This window comes from Lampris incognitus, chromosome 18 (assembly GCF_029633865.1).
Source record: "Lampris incognitus isolate fLamInc1 chromosome 18, fLamInc1.hap2, whole genome shotgun sequence".
Taxonomy (NCBI): Eukaryota; Metazoa; Chordata; class Actinopteri; order Lampriformes; family Lampridae; genus Lampris; species Lampris incognitus.
Window position 1 is genome coordinate 25,903,294 of NC_079228.1, and position 16,253 is coordinate 25,919,546.

At 44.5% G+C, this 16,253-nt stretch overlaps 1 protein-coding gene across 1 annotated transcript in view; it reads left to right on the top strand.

Moving 5' to 3' along the window:
• The window catches only part of LOC130128219 (MAP7 domain-containing protein 1-like), a 37,806-nt gene extending 26,533 nt beyond the window's left edge, over positions 1-11,273 (top strand). Inside the window, exons 6-16 of the mRNA XM_056297842.1 lie at positions 1,991-2,110; positions 2,472-2,599; positions 4,437-4,564; positions 5,961-6,202; positions 6,780-7,146; positions 7,400-7,580; positions 9,415-9,519; positions 9,682-9,732; positions 9,831-9,885; positions 10,088-10,369; positions 10,993-11,273. Coding sequence (XP_056153817.1) covers positions 1,991-2,110; positions 2,472-2,599; positions 4,437-4,564; positions 5,961-6,202; positions 6,780-7,146; positions 7,400-7,580; positions 9,415-9,519; positions 9,682-9,732; positions 9,831-9,885; positions 10,088-10,369; positions 10,993-11,003 — 1,670 coding nt within the window. The 3' untranslated portion in view covers positions 11,004-11,273. The remainder of the gene's footprint in view (positions 1-1,990; positions 2,111-2,471; positions 2,600-4,436; positions 4,565-5,960; positions 6,203-6,779; positions 7,147-7,399; positions 7,581-9,414; positions 9,520-9,681; positions 9,733-9,830; positions 9,886-10,087; positions 10,370-10,992) is intronic.
• The last annotated feature ends 4,980 nt before the right edge of the window (positions 11,274-16,253 follow it).

Consider the following 16,253-nt stretch of genomic DNA (forward strand, 5'->3'; position numbering starts at 1 on the left):
GAAAGGTGCATCACTAAGCGGTTGCTCAGTGCAGCATCTTCTTGCTGCATTGAAGGAGCAAGAGGAAGAAAAAAAGCTCCCTGTTGCTTAGCAACAGCAGGTAGTTGGGTTACCAGCCAGTCATAAAATATGTTGTAAAAATGATCCATGCCATTATATTATAAACTGAATCAGCCTTTGAGACAAGATTTTCTGGTGTTGTTAGGAGAATGTAGATATTTTCTCCCACACATTCACAAAAATCAAGTCAAGAACCATCTGGCTCTCTATAGTGCTTTTATGATTTCAGTTTCATATGTGTGTGAGTATGTGTGTTTTTCATTTATACCTTCATGTATGCATTCTGCAGCGACGTTACAGGAATTGTCCTACAGAAATGACTTTGAGAAGGAGTTCGAGTCTTCTCTGTACACATTTTCCTCCAACCTGTCACCATTGGGCAGCCAAAAGAAGCCACCCCTGTATAGCATGCTGTCACTGTAGGTTTTGTCGTGATACACAAATAACCTCAATTAACTGGACTGTTTGTCCTAGTTCAGGAAGCCTCTTCTGGAGCTGGAGGAGCAGCAGCAAAAAGCATTTCAATTAATTTTTGTTCACTGAGCAAGACTCATACACACCGCTGTGTCCATCTGTGTGTCTTTGAGCCCTGTAAAGCAGCGTCCGTCCTGTTGTGTTGCACTGCAAGCTGAGCCTTTATGAGAGACGAGGAAGGAACAGTCCCTATTTAACATCTAACTGTGAAACCATGCCAACTCAACAACACCCGTGCTGCCATTACCAAACGGCTCCCGTTTGAATGAAAATGTGCAGTAAATCAGAGAACCCTCCCTCTTTAAGCCCCACATGGAAAGTCACGGAATTGGACTTTACAAAATGCTATGCTTTGGAGTTTTCCGTATTTCAGCTTGTCGAAGAAATTTGACATGGGTTTCTCTATGTAATATTTCTCACGTGAGTCCCAAAGTCCGGGCTCACACACTGTGTCTTTTTAAATATTGACTGCTGTTCCATACCGTCTCCGGGGTTTTACAGAAAACGGAAACCAGTGGATGAAAATAAATCTTTCTATACATCCAGTGGCTTCTTATGGATTTAGAATCAAAGATGATGGAGACCTCCAACTTAAAATCCATGTTCTCTGACATTCAGGCGGCTTCCCCTTGCGGCTATTTGTGAGCGTGTGGTGTCTTATTTGTTGCTTTATTTTCCATCTTTCATTACAGCATATCTGATACAGCTTGCTGTTGCGAGTCATCATATGTATTCAGTCTCCATCATATGACACAGAATAACAGTAAACAATATTAGATACACACCATATGACAGACAACACAATATGTGAAGGGCACGAGTAGTGTACCTTGCTGATAGCATCGCAACATATGGTGGGCAGAAAGCTCTAAAACTGAACTGACCAATCTTGGTTGTACTGTGTTTGAATGAGATTAAACAGAAAGCCACTGGTTTTGGATTGGTGTGTCCCTACTCGCTAAGTGAAGAAAATTAACCAAGCCTGGGTTTGCTCTTCTGTGTCACGCTGGAAGTGACTAACGTCCAAACTTCAATGTGTCCACAGAGTGTGTGTGTGTGTGTGTGTGTGTGTGTGTGTATATGTGTGTATATGTGTGTGTGTCTGGTCTTGGTCGCTCTAATAGAGTCAGAACCGGCCTGTGTGCAGATTGCGTGTGTGTCATATGAGAGGATGCTCTGCAATCTCATTTGCAGAGAAAGGTGGCCCTCCTGCAGTATCACCATCCTCGCCACTGTGTGTACGAGGGTGTGAGTGGAGGTTTTTTGTTTACCTGTGTGGTGGTCATTTTTATCTCTGTACATATGACAACATGTGCGTGCATACCTGCAGTGTCCTGCAGTATCACCGTCCTCACGGCTGTGTGTGTATCAGGGTGTGAATGGGGGGTTGTTTTTGCGTCTGTGAGCCATGTGCTATGAGAGAAGCTACGTACTGACCTCCACCCTCTTGTGTCAGGTCGCAGTCTGCGTCTGAGTCCGTGGGAGAGCAAGATTGTGGAGCGGCTCATGACACCCACCCTGTCCTTCTTGGCCCGCAGTCGCAGTGCTGCCACTCTCCTCAACAGCAGTGACTCTCGTGAGTGTGAACCCTTCTTATAACTTCCTGTACGTTGCATCCTCGCTGCTCTACATTTCCTGCATCATTGTCCAGAAGTTGTGAATTTTCTGTTTAGGCTCCCTCAGCAATCTTTGCCAGTGCAGTGAGGAAGAGGAGAACTGAACAGAGTTTAATTCAACTCCATATACAACCAAATCACACTTAGCTTCCTTTTCTGTCACTTCCTTTCTTTCTCAGGATGTAAATATTTTACCCTGCACTCCACTTTATGAATTATGGTTTAGTAAAATGATAAGATATTCAGCAGCAGCAGCAAATAATCAAAGTGTAGGTTGGTGAACTTTGGGAACTCAGACTCTGGCCGCTGCTTTCATTTCAGCCTCTGGCAGCCCGCTAACGCCCTGCTCCCATCACCACCCTCACCAGAACACCGCCGAGCGCTGGAGGCTTTCCTCTGCCAGCACACCAGACATTACTCAGCGCCAGCGTCGCCGAAACTCTACACCGGTAGGCTTGTGTCTACGAAAGCAGACGTGTGCGCGTGCACTTACACACACACACACATACACACACACACACACACACACACACACACACACGGAGGAAGACACCTGCTGCCAGCGGACAACTTAATGACTTAGGCTTTGTTTTTTGTTTGTTTGTTTGTTTGTTTTTGTTTTTTTACCCCCCCCTTCTTTTTTTTCTCTCCCCAATTGTACCTGGCCAATCACCCTGCTCTCTAAGCCGTCCTGGTCACTGCTCCACCCCCTCTGCCAATCCAGGGCAGGCTGCAGACTATCACATGCCTCCTCCAATACATGTGGAGTCACCAGTCACCAGCCGCTTCTTTTCACCTGACAGTGAGGAGTTTCACCAGGGGGACGTAGCACGTGGGAGGATCACGTTATTCCCTCTAGTTCCCCCTCCCCCCCGAACATGCGTCCCAACCGACCAAAAGAGGCGCTAGTGCAGTGACCAGGACACATACCCACATCCGGCTCCCCACCCGCAGACACGGCCAGTTGTGTCTGTAGGGACACCCAACCAAGCCGAAGGTAACACGGGGATTCGCACTGGTGATCCCCATGTTGGGACTTAAGCTTTGTTCAGACTGCTAGCCCAGATCTGTTTTTTGTCATATCCAGATTGTATCCAGATTGATCTTAGAAAGTCTGGATGGCAAAAAAACCACTTGAAATGTAATTTTTGCAGATCGGGTTTAAACCACATTTGGAGGTAGTTTAAAATGTGACTCCAATCGGTTTTCTACAGATGCGTCTCAGTCCAGATGCTCTGGTCGCTCAAATCGAATTTCAAATTGTCTTTTGCGTCACTCGCAACCCAGATGGCACCACACCTCTTGCTGCATAGTGAAGCCCGCCATGACTGCAGCACGGGACATCACAGTGTTTACCAGCCTCCTCCGTCACCGAGTTTGTCTGGTGCAATGAAGGAGTTCTGCACCGCGACTTGACGGCGCGATTGTTTGGAAGGCGAGATGATGGATCTCGATTTCTTACGCTTCCGTGTTGGTAAACCGTGTCACTGGCTTACATCGTTACTCATGCCTACGTTGTTACCATAGCAACCCATGCAGATAGGTTGGTGATGTCTGGACACGCAAATCTGATCTGATCACTTGGAAGTAACAGTGCAGAAAGTCTGCCTTTAAGATCGGTTTTGAGAAACAAAACTGATTTGCCTACAGTCTGAACAAAGCCTTAGGTACAACCCCCCCCCATGTTTTCAAGCATCTGTCCTCTACTTGAGTGCCCTTAGTGAGACATTGAATCCCTACCAGCTCCATCTGTGTGGTCCTTTTGCTGACTCTGTATGTGTGTGTGTGTGTGTGTGTGTGTGTGTGTGTGTGTGTGTGTGTGTGTGTGTGTGTGTGTGTGTGTGTGTGTTTATATGGCTATATGTGTACATGGGTGTGGGGGGCTTTGGGGGTTGGCTGCAAGCAAAAAGATAGTTTCTCATGAACCTCAAAACCGTGTTACATTATTGTAGTGCATGCACTGACTCACACACACACGCACACATACATACTAACCCCCTAATCTCCAAACAAAGGTAGTTTATGGGAACAAATGCATACAAACAAAGCGCACATACCAGAGATGACTGACCCACTTCTAATGGGCTTTAACAAATTGAAGGCCAAGAGAGCACAGCAACATGCTCACACACAGAGACACACACATAGTATGTTGCACCACGCTCATGCACACAAAACCACACAAACCCCTACAGTTGGTCTATACGCTATTTTTGGCCTTTGCTGAGACTTAATGTCCGTGAGGTGGTGACGAGCTGTTCATTCATTTTTGTCCCTTTCTCCAAGATAAAGAAGGAGAAAAGAGACAAAGAGAGGGAGAACGAAAAAGAGAAGAGCGCCCTGACGAAAGAGAAAGTGCAGAAGAAGAAGCCGACAACACCAACCCCGACCCCCAGGTCCAGGCCAGAGACCAGGTATTGTCTGGTTGACTGCAGACAAAAAACACAGACAGATGTCTAGATGGCTGACCTGAAAAATGTAACTGTTGTTAACTCCCAAAATGGAAACTCCGCTTTAATTCCCACGATTCCCTGTCAGGGATGGTGAAATGTGCGATGAGTGAGCCATCAGTCTCCCCCTGGGCATTAGTCTGGAACACCCTATTCTGTCTGAGAATTGCACACACACACACACACACACACACACACACACACACACACACACACACACACACACACACACACACACCTCCATTCTCTTGGCTGACTGCATCCCAGCTAAATGATGTCCCACAGTGCCTCTTCAGGTGTAGTAGCTAAAGCGCTAAAGCATTGTTACGTAACCCCAGATCTCTGTTTATTCTGTCTCCCTACCACTCTGGCTGTCTGTCTCACTCTCTCTGCTGAACATATCCTCTAAAGGATTCAAGGACAAAATGGTGAGATAATTAGACCATTCTGAGATAACTGCACTTTTATTCGTCAGTACAAATACTTTCGAGCCATGCAGCATTTTACCAAAAGAGGGTAACTGTGCGATATATTGTTATTTACCAAGTCCAGGAATCAGTTTGTCAAGAACGTGACTGTGTATGTGTGTGTGTAGGGTTAACCTCTCAGACGCAATGGGTTTCCCCTGATGAATGCATGAATGAAGGCCCCCTTCTATCACGTCGCACCACCCCGGGGCAAAGGAATCCTGAGACTGAATCAATATTAGTCACTCACAACTTCTCCCAGACGTTATTACGGAAACAATTACGATGTTCAACATTATCTCAGTATAAATGTTGTCAGCATAACACTTCATCAACAGCCATCAAACGGAGCAGTTTTTTGTAAATGCTAACAAAATTGTGTCCGTCGGTGACACCACTGGCAGACAATCCGTAAATGTGAGAAAAAAAAAACACTTCCTGGTTTGCCAAAAGGCTGCATTGTACAAAAAAAAAGAAAAGAAAAGGGAATATCCATGCTACAGATGGCTGTATAATGTAGCAGTTTTATTCGAGTTCTTTTTGACAATACAGCCTTTCAGCAAACCAGGAAGTAAGGTTTCACTTTTCAAATTTTCTCATTTCACATTTCACGTCCGCCAGTGGACACATTTCCAAATGATTTCGGTGGTATTTCAGAGACACACAGACGACTGCTCAGCGTAAGGGCTGCCAATGGAGCATTATCCCTACAACATTACTATATTGAGATAATGCTGAAAATTGTTACTGTTTCCCTTTAAGTTTTCTTTCCTTCTACTAACCTTTTGCTACAGTGCTGTGATATCCTCCCCTCCGCCTACCTCTCATTCTCTAAATCCTCTCTCCCTCTCCTCTTCCTGAAATCTCTTCTTCCAACTCCTCCCCCGCATCAGCACTCAAAAGCCCAGAAACAGACCTCCATCGCCTGCAGCCCCTAAAAGCAGACCCTTGTCCCCTTGCGTGCCAACGGCAGCCTCCAAGGCCCCTTCAGGCAAGAAGACACCTCCTCCAGGCACTAAGACCAGGCCCAAACGGGCCCAGACCCCAGCCAGGGTCCAACCTCCAACAGTGGCAGCAGTTACCGTTGAGACAAACAGCAAATCTCCACAGCCTGATAATCCTGAGGAGACAAAGAGTGAGTTTGGTTGGCATTTGTGTAATGAGCAGGCTTTAAGGTGACCTTGAGCTTTTGGCTGACATTCATATATCACAGTACATTCTGTTTATACACATAAGCTCACCTCCTCATCTAGGTCGTCCGTCAGGATGCCCCTATACATATAAGATTGCCAAAGAGTATCAGCAGCTTATTTTCACAAAGCTCTCTTTGATAGATTGGTTTTAGATAAACTAGCTCATTCAAATGATTGGTGACTGTCAATGCAGATTTATTAATATTTTATAATGAAAAAATAAAATGAATAAGCTTTATACAAATATGCAGACTTTTTGTTATACTGTATTTGTGTATCAGTATGATGACAATGAATTGAATTGAAATCATTTGAATTGAATAATGTTGAGTCATAGGCGGGTCATGAAAATTTTGTGGTCAGGCATTCCCATCTTGCAGTTTCTCTTCAACCTGTGAAATAGGTGCTTATTTTCTGTTTTTCTGGGGTTAGACCAGGCCTGCAGTTTATCATGTGGCTTTGGAAACAGAGTCATCCTCTGTCTCTTCTCTCTCTGTCTTCCCTCTACCTCACAAACAGGCTCCAGTGATCTCCCTGCCATCGTGGTGTCCTCTGCGCCAGTTACACAGCCTTCTTTAAGCCCACCGGTCATCACAGTGTCCTCCCCGGCTGTACAAAGTACTGAGACAGCTGCCTCATCTGCAGCTGCTGCACCAGCCCCCCCTGTTACCCCTGTTACTGCACCAGCTCCCCCTGTTACCCCTGCCACTACTCCCACTACACCCGCAACTACCCCCGCTACTCCAGTTGCATCAACGGGCAGGCCGTCAGCCGGCACCAATGATCCAGAGGAGGCTTCCCGGGTCCTGGCTGAGAAACGCAGACAGGCCCGCGAGCAGCGGGAGAGGGAGGAGCAGGAGCGTCTAGAGCAGGAGCACAGGAACAGGTCAGTCAGTATGGCAGGAGACTGTCGGCAATATCATGTGACATCAAATGGTGTCATATCAATAGAAACTATCCGAAGTTTTAAAGTTTACATGGGTTCGCATTAGTTTATGTACATCCCTAGAGAAATGGGAGGGGCAGGTTTCTTGCCATCAGACGTTGCATAGTTTTAGCTGCCTGTTGAAATACACAGTAGGAGTGTTTTCATGCCGTCCCATGAAGCATGTTAACAAATAATGTGCTCTTCTTCACAGGATCCTGCGTGAGGAGGCGATGGCACGGGAAGTGGAGGAGCGGAAGCGCAGAGAGGAGGAGGCCCGCCTCATGGCTGAGCAGCAGCGTCTGATGGATGAAGCCCAGCGGATTCAGGAGGAGAAGGAGGCGCAGGAGAGAGCCAAGGCAGAGCAGGAAGAAAACGAGAGGCTGCAGAGACAAGTCAGTCCTGGCTACCACTAACAGACAGGCAAACAGACTAGGACCCATGTTGTAATGTAGTTTGTTTGGTCCATATCATACTGCATCTTGTATGATAATGTTTTGAAAGAAAACCTTTATTTTTAACCTAAGCTCCATTTTCCCATCATTCGAAGTTACATAGCGCTTGCCAAAAAACGTCCATTAAAACAGCTCTTTTTTGGCACCAACAAGCCCAATTATGAGAAGAGTCTAAAGAGCCTTGGCCGTGATATCAGTCATGGAGTTATATAGGTAATCCATTTCTAGCTCCGAGTGAGAGAGTTGGAGAGAAGTGCAAAAAAGAAAATACAAAAAAGGTCTACTACTGTGCTGACTGGCTGTCCTGGGATTGTCTTTTCATGATGGAAGGTGTTTTCAGATACTTTTCATAACACTGACCCTGTTAGTGCCAAAGAAGGACTGCATTAGTGGACGTTATTTGACAAGCCAAATGGTGCTAACATTAAGTGTTAGAGGTTCATTTCCCCTGGGACACCAGCCATGTTAAAAGTGTATGTGCTCTTGGTGGTATGTAGAAGCACTGGGAGTCGAAAGAATAATCAAAATATGGTATATGTCATGTTTAAATGAAACAAAGATACAGGGCAGAGCAATTTTTGAGTCCTCATTAGTGGCACATACCACATATGCAGAAATCTTTTATGGGGGTGTAATTTTCCATTAGCCAATATGAATCCCTGTGATCTCCACATGAAGACCAGACCCATTTACCATCTGGACAGATTAATACGTGCAAGGGTAAAAGTGCTGCAAATGGGGGATACGTATCGTGTGATCTCTAACATCAAACCCTACTCTGACTCACCCTCGACACCCCCATCCCACCCCCACTGTCTGAGTGTCTGACATCTGGGCAGATTAATAGAGGAGGATATGTGCCGTCACAGAGGACGTGTGTGGTGTGTAGCCCCAACAGTCAGAGGACTCTTTTCTGTCCGGGCAGATGCCAGCTGGTGACCTCCATAATAGCGTTAGCCCAGTGTTTATCAGTGGCAGAGAGACCTATTGTGACTGGGAAGATAGTGACAGCTCTGTATGGCCTCTGTCTGGTAGAATCAGTATTGCAGAGGGCAGACAGTTGGACAGGGAGTGACAGTGGGACCATGCCTGAAGCATTAAGCAATGTTCAACCCGCCCCCACCCACCCCTCAATTGGGCAGTTTTTCCACACAGTTGGTCCACATGCTTAAGAATAGTGCAGCCTCATTTTTTCTCTCAGTTTAGTTGAAGCATTACATCCCTGGTGATGAAAACAAATCGGGTGGAAAAAATGTTTGGGGCCGTTTCAATTTTTGTCCATAATTTCGGGTATTTTCATTCACCAAAGCTAAATGCTGAAACTCCAAACTGTTGAGATGAGTCTGTGTGTGTTGCCCCTGACAGATGTTATTCAAGCATATATCAGAACTACATTTCCTGTGTTCTTTTCACATTTTTTAGATTATTGCTGGATTTAAAGGCCCAGTAAGGTGTGTTGATGGGTGTTGTGGGACAAACCGGTTCTGAAGTCAGTAGATTAGATTGGACATGTGCTTCCCTCTATTGGTTACATAGAGAACTGACTTGTATAACGCATGCTCATATACCCACTCTATTTCCACTGCTGCTGCACTTTTCCATCATTTTAGAGAGAAAAATCACATTGACAAATGAATAACTGATTTTATTAAGCACTTTTCACTTTTAATCTTATACAGTTGACTGCTGAATTACAGTTTAATGTGATGCAGAGATGCTGATACGGTGTCTTTAATTTGCCTCTTATGAAAGATATTTTTCTTTATTGTTTCAGAGGGAGGAGGCTGAAGCTAAGGCTCGTGAAGAGGCCGAGCGCCAGCGTGTGGAGAGGGAGAAGCACTTCCAGAAGGAAGAGCAAGAGCGACTGGAAAGGAAGAGGGTAAGAGGGAATGAGAGGAGACAGAAAACAGAGCCAAGAAGGGAACGAAGTATTTTCGGAGTCCCTATAGTCCCACACATAACCTATATGTTCACACCAGTGTGCACACAAAGAAAGAAGATACTATGTCTGATTGACCTTTGTCTCTGTTAAACTTTGCAGCGTCTCGAGGAGATCATGAAGAGGACTCGGAAGAGCGATGCTGGAGATAAGGTCAGTATGAGCCCTTCCACATGTGCTTGCAGATACTTGTTCCCATTCTTGTTCAGCTGCATTAACTGCATTAAGTCTGCTGTTTTTCATATTTGCAGAAGGATGTCAAAGCCTCCCCACAGGTTAATGGCAAAGACACAGAGACTGCTAAAGGTAACTGCCGTTTTTCGTGGCTGCCTGCTTTTCTCCCAGTGACACTTGAGGAATACGTTCTCAAGAAAGAAAGAATATAATGTCAATAAACAGTTGATGGAAAAACAGCCGATTCATTTATTGATTTGTTTGTTCATTCATTCATTCATCCACTTACTCGTGTTTGGTAGTTTGTTGATATATATACATTATTCCTCTGCAGCACCCGGAAGTCTACAAAGTCGGGAACCCACAAATAACAGTACAGCAGTCCGCAGCCAAGGTGTGTCCGGCAGTGTCGTGAATGGTGTCCAGCCAGCCACACACCAGAATGGCCTCTCAGCCAACGGGGAAGCTGCTGACTATGAGCAGATCATCCAGGTCAGCAGCAGTAGCAATCCTGGACAACCACAGACTGGCGTGATCAACGAACCAATCATGGCCTTTGAAGCAGGAGAGCCCTTCATAATGAAGACAGGGCCCATGAAGACTCAACATGTTGCAGGTATTGTAACTGGATAGGACATGAATCCACACTATTTAACAGAGTACATCACAGTCATGTGGGTGGAGTCCTTCCCTGTGCGGTAGATGAAATTATAACTTGTAAAGAGCAAATGCATTTCTCTTAGCTTGTGGATGCTGCCCCAAACTGGAATGTTATCTCATGCACTGTTGTTTCATGCCAAGACTCCCATATCCAGTCTTGAAAACAGCCCGATTCAAGATTTAACTCAACTCATTCAATGCAGCGATAGGAAATTGTATCTGGCTTTTACTACTATTACATCCTTGTAAACTAATACCTAAATCATTGTATAATCCAGGCAATTTATATAAGATTAACTTTTGATATCCCCAAGGATAAATCTGCTCATTGTAAGATAAACATTGCATCATAACTAAAATAATAATTTGGGATTAAAGACACGTCATCCTCAAAGCTGCATACACAGACATGTGTTTGGTCAGGGTGAACTGTGCCCTGGCTGTATTGCACATTTTCATAAGGTGAAATCTGAAGTTTCTGCAGCTGAAATTATTCAAAGTTCAATTGTTTCTTTCCTTCTTCTGTTACGTGACCATTACCCTCTGTTATATCTCACCATCCCTGTCACCCCTTTTCAGAGGTCCTGTGATTTTACCAGCATCGATGGAGAAACGCCTTACGTCTCTGGTTGAGTGAAGAGATTCGTGCCACACCTCAGCGGCTTACAAAGAAGCGTGCCAAACAAACTATGAACTGTGCTGAATTCACCATGACATCTAGTGGCCGCAGAGGACAGTGAGGAGTGAAACTCTGCCTGCAGGAAAAAAGAGCTCATACAAAAACAAGAAAGGTACCACTTACAATAAGACTACCCTGATAAAGGATTTATAAATGGGTTATAATTAGTTTAGTAATTAGGTTGTAATAGATATTAGATATTAGGTTGTAGATATTAATAAACAAGTTATAACACAGTTTTCATACATCAATGCACGCTCACTATTTGGCAAGATCAAGTTACTGTTGCACTTTTTATCTAGTCTGTTAAATCTTAAGAGCTTGCTAGTTGCTAGCAGCTCTTGCTAGTTGCTAGCTAAGTAACCAATGAGATCTGAGGCTTAACAGTACAGATAAATGTGGGCTCCCTATTTGGCAAGCAACAGGTCACGGTTGCCCTTTTAATCTAATGCCGTTATAACAGCTTATTAATGATTTATAAAGTGTTCACAACCTAGTTAATAAACTAATTATAAACCATTCATAAACCCTTTACAAGGGTAGTCTTATTATACAGTGGTCGAAGGAAAGTAAGAAAAGGTTAAAAAAAAAAAACAAAAAAAAAACAACAAAAAAATGCAACCAGTATTCTCTGTCTTCTTCACTGTGTGTTACGGTGCAGCATTTGTTGAGTTTTATTGAAACGTCACTTGCAGATTTTACGGTGCACCTTAAAAATGGCTGATAGTGTAACGAATTTTAGAAAATATAAGATCCTGGAAATACATAATATTTGACAATGGTTGTTATTATCGCTGTTGTTATGTTGTTGCTGTTATCTTAAGTTGGATGATGTGTGTGTGTGTGTGTGTGTGTGTGTGTGTGTGTGTGTGTGTTTGTGTTTTTGTCCTTTTTGTCTTGAATTGAGTTATTTAACTTTGGGAGCATTGCAAGGACTGGCCACAGACAGTGTATGTAAATGTATAATGAGCCTGGCTGCCTAGGCCTCCTGTTACAGGGGATCTGTGAAATAAAGCTTTATGAAAGGGACCCGGGGGATGTTTGTCTCTTTGCATCTGTCTTTGTTTTGTTTGAGACAGACACCACAGACCCAATAGGGAAGAGGCTTTATGCACTTCAAGACTGGATTGGAGGAAAGCGCTGCAGCATTCAGTTATGAGTTCTGCCTTCTTATCAGCCAGTTTTCAAGAGTTCTTCGTATAGGTAATTGAAATTCTGAGATTACCTATATGCTCACGTATATTGCAATTACTTTACATTTCCAAGAAATTGAACACTGACTCTTAATTTAAGAGGAAACTTCAAATGTCGTGGATCATGCAGGCACAAAACCAGGCCTCCACAGAGGAGCCGGTCATCCCCTTTTGATCCATTGGGATCTCGGGATTACCTCTTTTTAAGTTATTACTTGCAACATCTGCAAACATTTTGGAGGACTGCAAGAGGAGGAAAAAAAAACATTAAGGGGTATAGGGGGAACGAAGCAAAAGAAAGGAAGAAAAAGGATGACAGTAGTGGAGCATGGAGATTAATACACTCGATACTGGTGTGTGTGTGTGTGTGTGTGTGTGTGTGTGTGTGTGTGTGTGTGTTGGCTGTTTGTTCATTGTGTGGAAGACATCACATGATGAATTGATTCAGTGATAAAAAGAGTTACACATCAATGGTAAGATAAAATCACATTGTAAACTCAGGATGTGTTCATGTTGGAGTGATCTCATCCATAAACGTGACAATTAAGCACATCCCACCCTTTACCTACAATTACATGAACGGCTGCTACAGATTTGTGAAAACAACCCTTTTTTGACAATATCTTTTTTCAAACTAGTTGGAAACCACGGCACAAACCTCGGACTGTTAGGGCGTCCGGGTAGTGTGCCTTTGTGCCAAGCCTCCAGTAAGTACAACAAAGGTACATGGTTTTCATACGTGGATTCCCTCCGATGTGGAAACCAGGCGGAAATGGATTGTCGCTATCTGGAGGGACAACTTCGCCATTAGCCACCACACCCGCGTTTGCAGCCGGCATTTTAAACTAGAACGACCAAGGCGGTCATTTTGACCGTTTTGGATTTTCAAAGTTTTAATATTGTAACGTGCATGGATAAGAAGACACGCTGGACGCTGACTGGCGGGTCTGACCCTTTAGTCGAGCGGTTAGCGATGCCTGCTGCGGTGCGGGCGATACGGGTTCGCGTCCCGGCCGCGGCAGTTCCTGTGGTTGCGTTGTCCCCCGAATTCGCAACAATATTATTGCCCTGTGATGGCCTGGCGGCTAGTCCATGGTGTCTCCCCGCCTGCCGCCCAATGACTGCTGGGATAGGCTCCAGCATCCCGCGACCCTCAGCTGGATAAGGGATGGATGGATGGATGGATCAGCTGTAATACATTTTCCTGTGATCCTTTCCAAGACGTATTCGTATTGCAACAGTTCAGATCCAAATCCAGCAGGGGGCAGCAGTGTAAAATGCAATGCAAAACTTTGAAGCGCTCCAGTTTACAAGCGCTGCGGTGTGTGTTAGCTACACAACATCCTTAAAGAGAGCTGTCTGTCTCACCAGATATCCTCCCATGAAACAGTAGCAAACACAGGAGATTTAATTGCCAATAAGTTAGTTTGGCATCTTTAAGTTTCTCAGGAGAGTGCACTACTTGAAATACGTTTGATTGTCATCTACAGAACATTTCAAGAATCAGGAGAATATATTTAATAAGCACAGGCCTAGTCAAAAAGAAAAAAAGAGGGGGGAAAAAAGGAGGATTATTGCACTTGAGCACCCAAGGAACCATTTTCTGGACACAAAGCCCTCACCTACTCCACTGAGTACATACTAGCAATTCATATTAATTGCTGATTTTTGCTCTTGGTTGTATAGTGATAACCCCAAACACAATGGAGGTGAAGCACAGACACGGGGAGGTGACTACTGGACACCCTGCGATGTGTAAACCTGTAATGCAGTTTATTTGGTTCATAATGCCCTATAGTGGCACTTGAGTAAGAGCTTTTCAGTCGCCAAAACAATCCTTACCTTAAAGTAATTTTAGATTCGTATTACTGACCTCAGTGCTAGTGTTTTACTTGCTATGTGGGTCTTAATTGTCGACCCAAACCGGATGAATCAATTAAAATGCTTCAGGTTTTTGTTTTTGTTTTGTTTTTTGCAACAAATGAGGTCTACCAAGTCATTTCAAACAGACAACAGCTGCAGAGATGCATGAGTGTGACCACAACCTAGTGGCTGCACTTTCATGCATTGTGCATTTGGAATTTCAACATTATGAGCCTTGTGGTCTGTCTGTCTGTCTGTCTGTCTCTCTCTCTCTCTCTCTCTCGCTTTCAGTCTCCAGGCAACTCAGCCACAAAACAGAATTCTCAGCGCAGCAGGGGCTGCCACACATGGGTCACATTTGTCTGTCATACTCATGTTAACCTATCAAATGTCTAACAAAATAAACTAGACTCTGTTTCACTATGGCTAAGCTGCCATTTGGCACCGCGATGTGATGCCAGACAGAAACCATCTGGGGGGGCACAGTGTGCCCTCTGCATTGGTTTTGCTCTGATTTGGTTAGAGGCACAGGCCTATTCGCCATGCAGAGTAATGCTGCATAAAAACCCTCTCTGCTTAACTGCAAGAAGCCGAGAGGGAAGTAAGGATCCATTTACTTCCCTGTCACAGTAAAGCTGCAATGCAGTTCATGCTGGCCTCTCCTAACCATGCAAGTACACCCCATTGTGTAAGGGTTTTCTCTCTCCACACCAGTGAATATTCAAGTGGTATTCTTACCCAGGATCCACTTGTCTAAACATTGGTTAGCTAGACATACAAGACACAAAGGTGTTATAGACATTCACGACAAGTTTATTTGTTCAGGCCTAAACCGGTCTCAGAGGGTGATACATCTGCCTATTTAGAAACAGGTAGATAGAGTGAATGACAATGGACAACACCCTCTATCTGCACACTCTCGATTTGGATGAGGGGAGAGTAAAAAAAAAACTTTTCAGGAAATAAATGGGATAAACCTCAGGAAGGGCTATGGCATGCTGGTCTTGTAAAGGAACAGATTGAGAAATAAAATATTTCAAGCATTTTCAACTACTACAGTTTGGAGAGGAGGGTCATTCCTGTGAGACATTTGTTTTACTTCGGTGTTCCTGGAAGCTCGGTGCTTTTGCATAAACACATCATGATTATGAGATATGAAAACTACTTTGCCTCTGCCAGGCCTTTGTGTTACGCTGGGAGTTCTGCGACAGAGACGCCATGGAGCTTCTCTCAGATTCCCATGTTTCTACTTCCACATTACGGTCAGTGTTGGCGTGGTGTGGTGTTTGAAATGGGCAGTGTCGGATGGGTGGGCACTGCTGCCTAACTTTTCACTGGGCCTCATCCAGATGCCACAGCATCTAAGATCTCAATATATAATACCCCAAGCAAAGCTAACAAAGACACAGTGACCCAGTGGTTAGCACTGTTGCCTCACAGCAAGAAGGTCCTGGGTTTGAACCCCAGGCTATCCCAGGTCCTTTCTGTGTGGAGTTTGCATGTTCTCCTTGTGTCTGTGTGGGTTTCCTCCAGGTGCTCTGGTTTCCTCCCACCATCACAAAGACATGCATGTTAGGGTTAATACTCCTGTCTGTGCCCCTGAGCAAGGCAATGGAAAGAAGAACTGGAGTTGGTCCCCGGACGCTGCACGGCGGCTGCCCACTGCTCCTAGCTACACAGCTAGGATGGGTTAAATGCAGAGAGTGAATGTTATTGCATGTATGTACAAATGACAAATAAAGTTTATTATATAAGTCTTTTGGAAAATAAAATGCAACTTTCCAAACTAACCTTCTCATGAGCGGCCACATTTGGAAGTTGTGATCTGTCTGTGTGCTCATTATGCTCAGCTGCTATTTGACTTTTTATTTGTTTGCATGCAGGCTGTTCTACCATTTTTGCATCTATATGCAAACACAAAGGATACAGACCCTCTAAGGTGATTGGTTAAAAAGACAAATGAAACACAAACAGTGGGTGGTATTGTTAAATTGCATTCTCGCCACAGGACTTGTCAGACTGTCAGTTGCTGCAAGAAACTGTTAACATTCCCACCGCATTGCAAATGGCTTGGCCACTTGTCTGAGCTTTTGCCTTCACAAGTC